Source organism: Macaca fascicularis, chromosome 1 (genome assembly GCF_037993035.2).
Source record: "Macaca fascicularis isolate 582-1 chromosome 1, T2T-MFA8v1.1".
NCBI lineage: Eukaryota > Metazoa > Chordata > Mammalia > Primates > Cercopithecidae > Macaca > Macaca fascicularis.
Genome location: NC_088375.1, coordinates 164,956,358 through 164,971,205, shown reverse-complemented (window position 1 = coordinate 164,971,205; position 14,848 = coordinate 164,956,358). Strand labels below are relative to the sequence as shown.

The 14,848-nt window shown below is 35.0% G+C and overlaps 1 protein-coding gene across 21 annotated transcripts in view; it reads left to right on the top strand.

Annotated features, from left to right (window-relative positions):
- The window catches only part of LRRC7 (leucine rich repeat containing 7), a 553,605-nt gene that overhangs the window by 152,072 nt on the left and 386,685 nt on the right, over window positions 1-14,848 (top strand). For 5 of the 21 annotated variants that reach the window (XM_074003900.1, XM_074003920.1, XM_074003907.1 and 2 more), the window contains exon 3: window positions 85-161. The exons of the other annotated variants lie outside the window; for them this stretch is intronic. In XM_074003900.1, coding sequence (XP_073860001.1) covers window position 161 — 1 coding nt within the window. In that variant the 5' untranslated portion in view covers window positions 85-160. The remainder of the gene's footprint in view (window positions 1-84; window positions 162-14,848) is intronic. 21 annotated transcript variants of the gene reach the window in all.

Genomic DNA, 14,848 nt, shown 5'->3' with positions numbered 1-14,848 from the left:
TTGCTTATTATGTTCATTTAGATGCATTTGTCAATTTATAATTGCAGTTAATTGAAATTTTTTAAATTTTCTTTTTTTTTAAAGGAGCCCGCTACATGAAAAAAAATGCAAGTCAAAGTGGTCACAACCTAGAAGTCTGCAGAGACAGGAATAACTAGCAAGTAGATACTATGTTATTTTACTATGCTTAAGTATATAGAATTCAGTAGTGTTATGGGAATTTTACTCTATAATTACCAAATAGTCTTGTAATTTTAAATTTATACTTAGCAGTTTTCATGTTAACATATATCACATCACAAAAATAATTAGGAAGAAACATGGATCACAGGAAACTCATTTTCTGTCAGTAATAATGAAATTACTTTCATAAGAAACATGAATTTAAATATTGTATCCTCTCTCAGGTCTTATTTTTAGAGCCCTTAATTCAATACTTATTCCTTCATAAAAGGAGTAAATGAATCTCCCTATGTCTTGTGACATATTTATCCACTATGTAAATGCATTGGTTCCTCTCATAAGCTGTTAATAAATATTATTTTATAATAATGCTTCTAAGAAATAAAGTGAAATTATATTCCTTTTCGAAGGTTACATTTCAAAAATTCAAGGTGATTTCAAATGAAATCCAGGCACAAAGCGGGAGCTTTGCATTTATCAGTATTTCCTGACATTTTCAAGAAATGAAATTGGAGGTTCGATGATAAAAGCATGAAATGTTTAGATAAATGGATAAAAACTGAATTTAAGAATGTGGGAAGAGTAAATAAGATTATTTGAATAGCAAGAAGAATCTTTGAAAATCTCATTGCTCCATGTTAAAGTGGTCGGAGTTGATTCTTTATCCACAAATGTATCTTGAAGATTGTAATAGAATCAGAAAATATTAAATCTAAAAGGATTTTAGAAAGTATTTGCATAAATATTTCATTGGTATGGAGAAGGGAACTAAGTTTGCAATTAAAAACGTATTTTACGTGTATATCTACATATATACATATATACATATATTTTTTCAAGATAGAACTTAATACAGCTAGTTCTTAACTTAATAGGACTTATTCGATAGTAATGATAATTAAAATATACATGCAAAGAAAAATGTATACGAAATGGCAGTATCCATAATCAAAATTTTGTGCATACATGTTTTATATTTAAAATTTTATAGTAGTAGATATTTCTATAAACACAGAAAATGTGTAAAATTGTGTTTCAATTACTTAGCAGTACAGATTCAAAAAAAATTATATAAACCAACAGAAGTTTCTTCCTTTTCAATTTTCTTTGACGGCTTTGTGAATGACAGGTCATGAATGATAAATACTTCACAGATAAACTCTATCCATATATATACAATTGGAACCACACATTTTGATAAGAAGAATACTAAGCAATAACTCAATAGAGATGAAAAACATTTTTATAATGAAAATTATTAGTCCTTAGTGTATTTGATTTATAAAATTAGACTCTTCATCTTAGACTGCCATAAAGTGGCACACGCTTATCCTATGAGGGGATGGAAAGGAAAGCACCTTCAAAATTCAAAGTTCAGTTGGGCCAACTTCATATTGAAGGAGGGAAAATTGTAAAACTGTATTTATAGATACCTTGGTAATAGTCAATATCAGTTTTAGCTCAGAAGGAACTCTAGAAGGCCATAATTTAAAAGATATTGGAGAATTGAAAGAAAGAAAGAGAGAGAGAAAGAAGAAAGAAAGAGAGGAGGGAGGGAAGGAAGGAGAGAAAGAAAGAGTAAGAGGGAAGGATGGAAGGATGGAAGGATGGAAGGAAGGAAGGAAGGAAAGAAGGAAGGAAGGAAGGAGGAAAGAAAGAAGAAAAGAAACCAGGAGGAAAGGAGGGAGAGAAAGAAAGAAAAAGAGAGAAACAAAAGAGAAAGTGGAAGGAAAGAGAAAGAAGAAAGAGAAAGAGGAAAGAAAGGAGAAAGAGAAATGAAGAAAGAAGAAGAGAAAAGAAAGAGAAGAAAAAGAAAGAAAGAGAAAAAGGGAGGGAGGGAGGAAAGGAGGGAGGGAGGAAGGAAGGAAGGAAGGAAGGACGGACGGACGGAAGGAAGGAAGGAAGGAAGGAAGGAAGGAAGGAAGGAAGGAAGGAAGGAAGACATTTGGTAGCAATATGAGACTAGACTGCAGGGAGTTTGATGCTGGGAAACAAGGAAATCAATGGCTTGTTGGAAGCCAGGCTCAGGAATGTGGTTGCAGTAGAGAGAGAGAAGAAGAACTTGATTTGAAAGAAATATCTTCTTTACCAGGGTCCACAGGAACTTGGTTTGTAATCTCGTTATTTGAGACCTGGAACACTAAAAGATTAACAGCTAACTTCAATAGAGGATATTAAAACTGTAACTTTAGCATGGAACGTGACATTCATATGCCTCCTGCAGAGCAAACTGGGGGATGATCACAGGGATAGTGAAAACACAGAACTGGAGCTCTGGGATTGGATAAAGCGTGGGTTGATCTATTAGAATAGAGATGCTGATAGAAGCTGCCAGAATTTTATCAGGCAAAAAACATGTACTGAGTGAAAGGGAAACATTGCCACAGGTAGAACTTTTAGGATCATCAATGTTCAGTCATCCAAATTCTGTTCGAGGAAAGAGGAATTAACCACAGAAACTGATAGTTAGAAATAAGAGGAAAACTGACTTCTACTGTCTTTGTTTTGTTAACAGAAACCAAAGAAGCCAAGAGATTCAAAGAGGGCAACAGTGTTAAATGCTCTTGAAAATTCTAGAATGATTGAGGGAGAAAAAGCTTTTGGATATTGCAATTAGTAATTGGGAACCCCAACAGAGCTAATCCAACTTTGGACGCCAGATGGTTTTTGAATCCTCTTCAACAGCATCTTTATTCTTTATCTCCTTCCTATATCAATCCCAATGATTCATTAATGTTTTTCAGATTTATCTATGGGTAGTTTTATTTTTGTAAGTCAGATTTACTTATTCTCAGAATATCATTGTTATAAACACGTTAAGTCTTCCCATAATTTGAATAGCAAATTCAATTCAATGTATGTTAGTTAAGGAATTGTTATTCTTCGGTAATCCCATCAAATATGCATGACTTATTCCATCTAATAATCTCAAAAGTAATTTCCCACATTAGACTGACAAATATTCTGTTTGCCTCAGAAATAACAATTTCAGTCAGTACTTGGCACAGAGTAGGTACCCATAAGTAATTGAATGAATAAATGAATGAATGAGTGAATGAATGGATCAGTTCTTTCCTCTCTTTGGATCATTCCACATTCTTTTTGTTTTTTTAGTACTCCTGTATCATCTACTTGCAGAAAATACACTCAGAATTATCTAACTATCTTCTACTCCTTATATAAACAAATAGAATTAAGAAGAAAATGAGATTACATAACACTTTTTGGTGCAATTTTCCACCTGATTCTCATTAGTTCTCTTTTCATTTTTCTTGACCTGGCATTATAGACTTAATTTTCATAATTGTAATCAGAGCATAATAACCACTAAATCTTTTTAAACTTTTTTTATTTATAAATATTACTCTTAAATCTTTGTATTGCATTATTTCTTTTTCTGTCTACAGTAAAAAATGGCTTTATTGTTTTATTTCAGGTGATATAAATAATTCATGCTTATTGTAAAAACCTCAAACAATAGAAAAAAGTATGATGAAGAATGTGAAAATCACTTTAAAAACCACTCAAAAGATAACCACAATTAACATTTACATTATTCATAGGTTGATCACTTTATCATTACAAAATGTTACTTTTTATCTCTAATAATGCCTTTTGCTTTAAAATCTACTCTTTCTGTTTTTAGCACAAACACTACCAACTTACATTTGGTTAATATTTGCATTGCTTTTCTTCGTGCACCCTTCATTCAGCCTTCTGGTTCTTATATTTATGATCTCTTGTAAGCATCTTATAGTAGCCTTTATTTAAAAATCCTAATCTGATTGTATTGATATTTATTGGGTTATGTAGTCCATTTGCATTTATATTTATTAAAACAAACTTGGGTTTCTATCTATCATGTTACTATTTATTTTCTCTTTAACTCACCTGCTTATTTTTTTCTCTGTTAACTTCTTTTGGATTCTGGAAATAAACAGATACTTCCTGTTATTCCATTTTTAATTTATTAATTTATTAGATATATATGCTTATACTGTTCTTATAGTGGTTACTCTTGAGATTTCACATTCATCCTCAACTTTTATAGTCTAACACAAATAATTACTACTAGCAATTCCCTGATACTGTTAGAATTTTAGAAAATTTTAACTCCATCTTGTGCCATTATTAAGACATTTTTCACAGTTTATTTAAGGATTACTTAGAACATTTCTATTCTTGTTTATACAGTCAATATCCATTTATATTTACCTTCACATTTATTTTTCCATTGTCATTCATTTCTTTTGCATATCTGTGTTTCCATCTGAAAATATTCTCCTTGTGTCTGAAGGAATCATTTTAGAATTTCTTTTAGTGCGGGTATCCTGGAAATACATTTTCTGTTTTCATTTCTCTGGAAATTCTTTATTGTATCTATGTTTCTAAACCTTATTATTACTGGTTATAGAATTTCTTTCAGCACCAAAGATTTCATTCCATTGTCTTCTAGCTTTCATCCTTTCTGTTAGGAACCGTCATTAATCTTATTGTTGCTCTTTTGATACTTATTGGTTTTATTGCTTAAATAATGTTTAAATATTTTTTAATGTTTTTACTTATGATAAAATACTCATAGTATAAAAGTTACCATCTAACCACTTTTAAGTGTACAGTTCAGTGACATTACCTACATTCATATTGTTTTGCAACCATCACCACCATCCATCTCCAGAACTCTTCAAAATAATCATGGAAACATTTACATGTCAACTAGTACAGACTAATGTATCCTTTCTTTCCTTTTACTGAGAATTCTTTTTATTTGAAAAAACATAGACATTATTTTTACAGCAGTGTTACATTAATTGCAAAACTTGAGCAGAAAGTGCAGAGAATTCCCATTCGCCACACATTTACAGGCTCCCACACTATCGACATCCCACACAAGAGTATTATATTTGTTATAATCGATTAACCTGCATTACCATATAGTTATTGCTCAAAGTCTGTAGTTTACATTAGGTTTTACTCCTGGTGTATATTCTATGGGTTTGGACAAGTGTATAATGTCTTATATCCACATTTATAGTATGATACGGAATAGTTTCACTGTCCTAAAACTCCTCTGTGCTCCATCCTCCCTAATCTCTGCCAACCACTGATTTTTTTACTGTCTCCATAATTTTGTCATCTCCAGAATGTCATATAATTGGAATCAGACAGTGTATAGTTTTTTCAGATTGATCTTTTTCACTTAGTAATATGCATTTAGGTTTTCTTCACATCCTTTCATCGACTGATAGCTCATTTCTCTTTATCACTGAATTATATGCCATTATATATCACAATTTATTTATTCATTCATAAAGTATTCTCTTTAATGGCTGCTTTCGATTTTATATCTGGATAATTTTTATTTAAAAAATCCCTTAATTAGAGATAATTTATTATTATTTTTTTGCCATGTAAAATAATGGCATATGAGCCAAATTGAATGTATCCTTATATACTTACATTTCTCAAAGGATATTATACCTCCTTGGGTACAGACTTGTTGAGAAACAGGCACTTTAAGAAAATTATTATTTTTAGAAGTATTTTATTGTGTGAACATATACATAAAATTCAATTTACCATTTAACCTTTTTAAGTGTATATTTCAGTGGCATTAAGCACATTCACACTGTCATGCAAAAAAATCATCTTTAATATCAATGGGCAACAGCTCATGTGATTCAAAAATCAAAAGCTTCTAAATGATAAACTGGAAATAGTCTCTCCCAACTCTATCCCTAGCCAATTTCCCTCTCTAGAGAGAATTAACTGGCATTATCAGCTTCTTGTATAAATTTCCAGAAATATTTTTCATATATGTAAGTCTACTTACACATATATATATATCTATTTTCTCCTTTTCCATTGAAATTGTAGCATATTGAGACACTATTCAATGCCTTTTTTACCTAATAGAAAATATTAGAGATAATTTCATATGTGCTCACAAAAAACTTTCTAATTTTATTTTCTGACAGCTCCTTAGTGACGTACATTGCATTGATTTATTTTGCAAACAGTCTTTTGCTATCATGAACATAGCTGCTCTAAATGAGCATGTACAAGACTGTTTTGCATTTATGTAAGCATATCTCGAAGAAATAAAATTGCTATATACAATGGTATGCCCTTTTGTGATTTTGATAGATTTTATAATATTGCCTTGCATAGAGCTTCTTCCAAGTTTTTGCCATTATCCATAATGTAGTGAATAAGACTTTCTAAATTTAATAGATGGATAATGCACTCAAAAGCTGTGATGGTTTACATTTCCACAGCATTATATATTCAATATCCTTTGCCCATATTGCTATCCAGAAGTTGGATGTGATCACTTTTCTCATTTTTCTCATTCTGCCAGGCATAAAGTAATGTCTGAATTACTTCAAGTTGCATTTTTTCTGTTAGAGAGATTCAGCATTGTTTCATATGTGTATTAGTCATATTCTTTTCTATAAATCGTATATTGATATACTTTGACTAATTTTTAGGGTTGACTTTTTCTTATCACTTTGTGACTACCCTTTGTATGCACTCTATACCATATGTAGTATACACCATACTGTTTGTATGTGATATATACACATACATATATTCTTTGTATGTAATTTTCTTTCAAATGCATTGCAAATATTTTCTCCAGCTTAAAATTTAATTTTTATGTTAGTTTTTTGCCATTTTTATGTTAGTTTTTACCATTATTTTTAAAGGTGTATGAGGTAAAAGACATCTTTTGTTTTTGTAATGGAATTAGCTATTTAATTCTATTATATGTGGTTCTTCTATATATAATTTATATTGGTATTTAATTCTCTTGAAGCAGTTAGGTAATTATTACAGCTGTTAATGACAGGGACTGTCTGTCTTCCTAAAATATTTAATTATTTTTATTTTGACTCACCTGTGATTGTGAAAAAGTTCACTTTTACATTTAGGGAACAGTTAACAGCTGCTGGGAAATGCATAAATGAATTCATACGTTTTTTATACAGCTATCCTGAAAAAGTCATTTCCTAGATAAGAGATGTCAATAAACGGAAAGCAGTACAACTTCATTTGAGACTTAACGTATTAAGAGAAAAAAATTATCTCAAAATACCAAAAATGGGAAAGGCATACAGCTGATTTTTTTTTTTATCATTCTGACAGTAAATAAGTTGCCAGAAGTCCTTCTGAGTTCTTTCTTGTCTTCCTTTGTGTTTGACTGGACAGTTGTCACAAATTATTAGTAAGAGAATTTGGAAATTAAAACTTTCATTTTCATGACTATTCATTTCATATGATATTTAGAGACCCTTCTATTCTTTACAAGTTATAGTGGTAGAAAAACTATGTTAGTCCTTTTGGATTGTTATTAAAAAAAATGCCGTAGATTTATGGCAGTGACTTATAAAGAATCAATGTTTATTTCTTACAGTTCTGGAGGCTGAGAAGTTCAAGATCAAAGTGCCAGCAGATTCAGTGTCTAATGAGGTCCCCTTCTTCGTTGGCAGTTGTGCTCTCACTGTAACCTCACATGGTAGAAGGAGCAGTCTCTGGGGTCGTTTTTATAAGGACATTAATCCCATTTATGAGAGTTCTTCTCTCATGAATTCAATACCTCCCAAAGGCCCCTTCTCCTAATACTTTACTTTGGAGGTTAAAATTTCAACATATAAATTTTGGGGATGAAAAGACTCCATTCATTGCAAGTAGAACTCAAGGCTACCAAAGACATAGAAGTCAAGGAAGCAGTACTTAAAACCATATGTTCTAGAGTTGAATTGTCTAGTTTAAAATCTAGCACTACCTTCTATGACTGTTTAAAATTGAGCACATTCCTTCATTTGTCATTACTTCTTTTTCCTCATCTGGAAAAAAAAAAAAAAACAGGGACATGATTGTACTCATCTCTTAATATTGTCTAACTGTTGGGAATAAAGCAGCAAACAAAACTGATAAAACTTGTGCCATTCAGGAGAATCGCTTGAACCCAGCAGGCGGAGGTTGCAGTGAGCCAACATCACGCCACTGCACTCCAGCCTGGGCAACACAGCGAGACTCCATCTCAAAAAACACATGAATACCTGTGCCTTCATGAATACGTGATTTGGGGCTATTCATATGAAATATAAATGTGAGAGCAGTTCGAGAGATGAATTAGTATAGCAAGCAACAGGACACATAGCACATAACATGCAATAACCATTGTTTATGATAATTATTTGAGAATCAAGAAATATAAATCAAATTAGACAAATTTATTTTTGAAAAGAAGTTCTTGCTCACAATTTGTAAAGAAGAATAAAATATGATAAAATTATACAAAAAACTGACAAATTGATGCTTTTTTAACACTAGGATTTATTTATGCAACTAATGTTTATTGGGCATCTGTTACCTGCCGAGCACTATTCTAGGTGCCAGAAATCTAGCAGTAAATGAGATGAGAAGTCACAGAGACTTATACTTTTGGGTAGTAGAGAAACTCCAGAAAATTATACAATTGTGTGGTTATTGAATTTTTTTAATAAAATCATTTCACTGTACCACAGGAACTTGCTATTTTAGAATAAATCTTTTTCAACTCTTACTATAAATAATTAGACATTTATTTGATTCATATATTTAGTTTTCTTAAAGTGTGATAAGCTTATACTATTACAAATACAGTTACCCTTGAACAATGTAAGGGTTTGGGACACCAATCCTCCCAAGCAATGACAAAACCAAATATAACTTTTGACTCCCCAAAAGCTTGACTACTAATATCCTCTGTTTACTGGACACCTTAGCTATAATATAATCAATTAATATGTATGTTATATATATATATATGTATATTTGAGAATATATGAGGCACTGCATTCTTACAATATGGCCAGAAAAAAAGACAATGTTATTTAAAAAATCATAAAGAAGAGAAAATATATATGCTGCTCATTAAGTCAAAGTGGATCATCATAAAGGTCTTCATCCTTGTCTTGACATTGAGTAGGAGGAGGAGGAGGAAGAGAAGAGATTGGTCTTTCCATCTCGGGGGTGGCAAAGGTGGAAGAAACTCCATGTTTAAGCGGGCCCATACAATTCAAACCTGTGTTGTTCAAGGATCAACTGTACTAACTCCAAACGACTTCCAAGTGCATATCCTACTGAAAGTATATCAGTCATTCTGTTAGGAAGCCAAAGAGAAATTTTAAGTACTATAATATAATACTGTCCATGAAAAATAACCAAAAATTGAAAACCAACTGTTACAGGTTAGAGGTGGCATTTATATGGGCAGAAATTGAAAATCTAAAGAATGAAATTGACGACAAGATTCTTCAGATTCTGTATAGGTACGAAATGCCAGCATACACTCAAGGAGCCTAAACATTTTTAATATAATTAGGGGAAGTTATTGGAACTCTGAGGTGAGCCAGAAATAGTCAACAAAGGAAAGAGAGATTGGAGGCAAGAGGGCAACTTGTCAAACTGTGCTTGTCTCTCAAGACCATGATGGCCAGAGAGACTACAACCAGCTTCATACCCCAGGCTCCTGTCCAGACCTGTGCTGCTCTGGGGAGCCCTGCATGACCCAGCAGCTTGGTTTCTGTGCCCTGAGTGTTCCAATACCAGGAAAACAAGTGGCCAGACCTGTGCTGCTCTGGGGAGCCCTGCAGGACCCAGCAGCTTGGTTTCTGTGCCTTGAGTGTTCCAATACCAGGAAAACAAGTTTTGATGCTGCCATGTCTGTTTGGCTATATTTCTAAATTATCTGTGCTGAACAACGGGCCTGGACCCTACCTGTAGCCTAGAGAGCACTCTCTAGCTGTAATTGACTAACTGAGTTTAGTTGTTTAAACTAAAGCTGTGACAACTAACCTAGAGAAAGATGGAACAGCAAAAGAGAGTAAAATTCACATTTATTGAGTCATTTCTATGTAGTCAAAATACATTCATACACATTTTCTTTCTTACCTTCATATTATCTCTATAAGAAATATGAGAAACTGAGATGCAGAGAAGTTACATAAGTGACTTTTTGACAGTTACCCTGGTTACTAAAGGGAAACCCTTTTTCTATAGGACTTGAAGGGGCATTCTATATCTACTGTATTGCCAGGAGGAAAGAGTTTCCTTGAGAGAAATTGGATGAAGAAGCTATCGTAAAATTTTATCACCATAATAAACCTCTATAGAGGTATAGGCTTATTAGATAGAAATGTAAAGATTCCTTAAAACAATAACAATGGAACAATGACAATAATTGTATTGTTGTCATTAAATATGGCGCCTCTGGTCATAGTGTAAAGGGAGATTATGGCAGAAGGTAGAGAGAATGCCTACCAGGAAGTCATAGGCTATCCAGATAGCAATACTAAGTGGGTAAGTGGGTTTCTGAAATGAAGGACAGAGATCTGGGCTAAAGACGTGGATTCAGGAGATTTTACCATGACAATCAGAACTAAAATCAAGGGTATAAATGAGGTTGACCAAAAAAAGCAAAAAGCAAGCTAAGAGGAGAATAAAAAGCATAACTTGCCTTTACATTTCTTTAAAATTTGAAGATGTAAGAGGGCCAGAGTCAATTGTGTCCACAGAAGAAGAAAAAAAGAGAATGCCAAAGAAAAAAAAAAAACAGAATTAAATAAAAAACTGCAAAGAAAAGAAAGTCTGAGTTCATAGAATCTGGTGGTTAAGATATTTGGGGACCTGCAGGAGAACTTTATAACCATGTAGGTTAAGCTATTGAGTGTGTCTTAGGTTGGATTCTTTGGAAACAGACTCCAAGGTAAAAATTTGTGTGCAGGAGAATTATTGGGTGGTTCTGGGTAGAGAGAGAATTTGAACTGCAGTGACGTTGCAACACAGGCCTCAATGGAGCCTAAGGGTAGCACTGGAGCTGGGAAAGCCCTTCAGTATTGTGCCAAAGTGAGGCAAGGCAGCTGGGCTTTCAAACCAGCCTCAGTCATAGGAGGGACGTATCCTGGATGAGGTAATTCCCTTCAGTCAAGGGCAGGGCCCAGAGAGGGATGCACTGGTGAGCCATTAGTGGCCAACCTTCTGGCAACTGGGAGAATGAATGATTCCATCCTGCAAGGGATCTGGGATGGTCAGCACCTCACAGCTTCCCAGGAGAGAGTGCAGAAAATGAATGTGAAGAATGCTTTGCTGTAAGGGTTTTTATAATTGTAGCCACTAATTCTCTCTTCCAAATTTTCCCCGCCATCATCTTTTTGCCAATCTGACTCCTTTACTGACAGATTTTCTTCTTAGATAGCTACTTCTTTTACTTATATGTCCTGCAATTAAGTAGCTGTCTTTTCTGTCACTGTTTCACGGAGTTGTTACTAGTCCCACAGGGGACAATGCAAGTCTAAGTGGATTCCTATAGCCACTCCCATTAACACTTTTGTGCAAAATTGCCATACTTTACAGAATTGCTTTTTTCTAGATCAATTTTCATTAGAAATGAGGCTTTCTGTGTGAGCTCCAAGTTAAGGAATTTAGAAACTATAAACCAAGAGTTGATGTATTATTTGAAGGCTCTGACTGTATTGAAGAGTCTGGTTTTACATATTTGCTGTGGGACTTTACACTTCCTTAGAAGAAGACACTAAATAAATAGGCTACAATTATAACTATGAAATCTTACCATAATCTTATGTTCATAAATATAGAAAAAGATTAAATAAAAGCTGTTAATCATTTTGGCAATTATTAATGTGTGGAAGCTCTGAGTGTAAGGATGGTGTAAAAATAGTTCCCAGGTGGGATTTGAGTCAACATGAACTTATATCATCATGTCAACCAATTTTATCACCCTGTATCTTTCCATTCCCTTCAGGTGCTTAATACAATATCCAGCTGTCTCTGGCAGTCACCTGAGATGTGTATTTACTGGCAGTTTTATTACTTTTTTCAGAATATATAGTACCATATATTTATTTCTCTTTTTAATGTATTGATAGAATAGTTTACTATTTAAGATGTATTAGTGACAGATTTTTTGGAAAGTATAAACTTCTAATCTATTAAATTTGATTTTACCAAAAACACCCCCCACTCACACCCTCCCCATTTAAAAAAATGGGAATCATGTAACATCTTTACTTAGATCTAACTAGAAACTCTTTGAAACGGGCATATTTGTTCTTGCTTTGAAAATACCATATAAACACCAAAAAAAAGTCAGTCCCATCTGTCAAATTGCTTGGAGAATGCATTTAACAAGGATTGAAGCTACAATAAAGGCCATAAAATATGCAGCAAGGGAAGGAAGGATAAAGCTATCCTGCAGTTCATTGGCTTCACCTACTGTGCAGTGTACTCCTTGTGAACAAGACAGATTAGATAGTTATTGCTACATCAAAATATCTGCCATTGTGGAGAGTAAGATAATTGGAAAAAGAAAAGTGGACTCCAAATCCCAGCTCTTTCCATGATCATGAGCCAAGGAAATGTGAAAATTAATTACATTTTCTTTCATTTTATGAAATTGGATCAACTTTTCCTAATAGAGAATAGAACTTATTTGCAGTAAGGGAAGCTTCAACTTCATTCATACTATTACCCATTTGGCAATTGAAAGAAGTGAACTTAAAGGTTTAGAGCTGAGCCTAAAGGAAAGGGAATAAATTGCTGAAGAGTGTGCACATAAGCTGGATAATACAAGAGCAGTTAACCGCCCCTGTGATTCCATTACCTCCTACTAGGTCCCTTCCAAAACATGTGGGGATTATGGGAACTAAAATTCAAGATGAGATTTGGGTGGGGACACAGCCAAACCATATCATTCCACCCCTGGACTCTTCCAAATCTCATGTCCTCACAATTCAAAACATAATCATGCCTTTCCAACAGTCCCCCAAGCTCTTCACTCATTCCAGCATTAACTCAGAAGTCCAATTCCAAAGTCTAATCTGAGACAAGGCAAGTCCCTTACATCTGTGAGTCTGTAAAATCAAAAGCAAGTTAGTTACCTCCTAGATACAATGGGGGTACAAGTATTGTGTAAATATACCCATTACGAATGGGAGAAGTAGGCCAAAACAAAGAAGCCACAGGCCCCATGCAAGTACAAAATCAAGCAGGGATGTCAAATCTTAAAGCTCCAAATTTATCTCCTTTGACTCTATGTCTCACATCTAGGTCAGGTTGATGATGCAAGAGATAGGCTCCCATAGTCTTTGGCAGCTCTGCCCCTGTGGCTTTGTAGGTACAGCCCCCCTCCAGGCTGCTTTTATGGGCTGGCATTCAGTGTCTGTGGTTTTTCCAGGCACATGGTGCAAGCTATCAGTGGATCTACCATTCTGGGGTCTGAAAGGCAGTGGCCCACTTCTCACAGGTCCTCTAAGCAATGCCCCAGCAGGGACTCTGTGTGGGGACTCCAATGCCTCATTTCCCTTCTGTACTGCCCTAGCAGAGGTTCTCCATGAGGGCTCTGCCCCTGCAGCACAATTCTTCCTCGACATCCAGGCCTTTTCAGACATCCTCTGAAATCTATGCGGAGGTTCCAACATCTCAATTCTTGAATTCTAGGCACCTGCAAGCCCAATACCACATGAAAGCTACCAAGGCTTGGAGCTTGCACCCTCTGAAGCAACTGCCCAAGCTGTACCTTGGCCCCTTTTAGCCAAGGCTAGAGCAGCTGAGGCGCAGGGCACCAAGTCCTGAGGCTGCACACGACAGGGGGCCCTTGACCTGGCCCAAGAAACCATTTTTCCCTCCTAGGCCTCCAGGCCTGTGATGGGAGGGGTTGCCAGGAGGGTCTCTGACATCCCCTGGAGATATTTTCCCCATTGTCTTGGTGATTCGTTTTTGGCATCTGGGTACTTATGTAAATTTCTGCAGTGGGCTTGAATGTCTTTCCAGAAAATAGCTTTTTCTTTTTTACTGCATTGTCAGGCTGCAAATTTTTTAAATTTTTATTCCTTGCTTCCTCTTGAATGCTTTGCTGCATAGAAATTTCTTCCACCAGATACCCTAAATCATCCATCTCAAGTTCAAAGTTCCACAGATATCAATGGCAGGGGCAAAATGCCACCAGTCTCTTTGCTTAGCAAGAGTGACTTTTACTCCAGTTCCCAAGTTCCTCATCTCCATCTAAGACCACCTCAGCCTGGACTTTATTGTCCATATCACTATCAACATTTTGGTCAAAGCCATTCAAGTTTCTAGGAAGCGCCAAACTTTCCCACATGTTCCTGTCTTCTGAGCCCTCCAAATCTCTAGGAAGTTCCAAACTTTTCCACATTTTCCTGTCTTCTTCTGAACCCTTCAAACTGTTCTAACCTCTGCCTGTTACCAGTTCCAAAGTAGCTTCCACATTTTCAGCTATCTTTAGAGCAGCACCACACTACCTGATGCCAATTTAATGTATTAGTCTGTTCTCATACTACTAATAAAGACATACCTGAGACTGGGTAATTTATAAAGGAAAGAACTTTAATTGACTCACAATTCGGAGCTTAGGAGGCCTCAGAAAATTTACAACCATGTCAGAAGGGGAATCTATCTATCTTCACATGGCGGCAGCAAGAAGTGCTGAGCAAAAGGAGAAAAAGCTCCTTATAAAACCATGAGATCTTGGCCAGGCACAGTGGCTCATGCCTGTAATCCCAGCACTTTGGGAGGCCAAGACAGGCAGATCACGAGGTCAGGAGATCGAGACCATCCTGGCTAACATGGGGAAACCCTG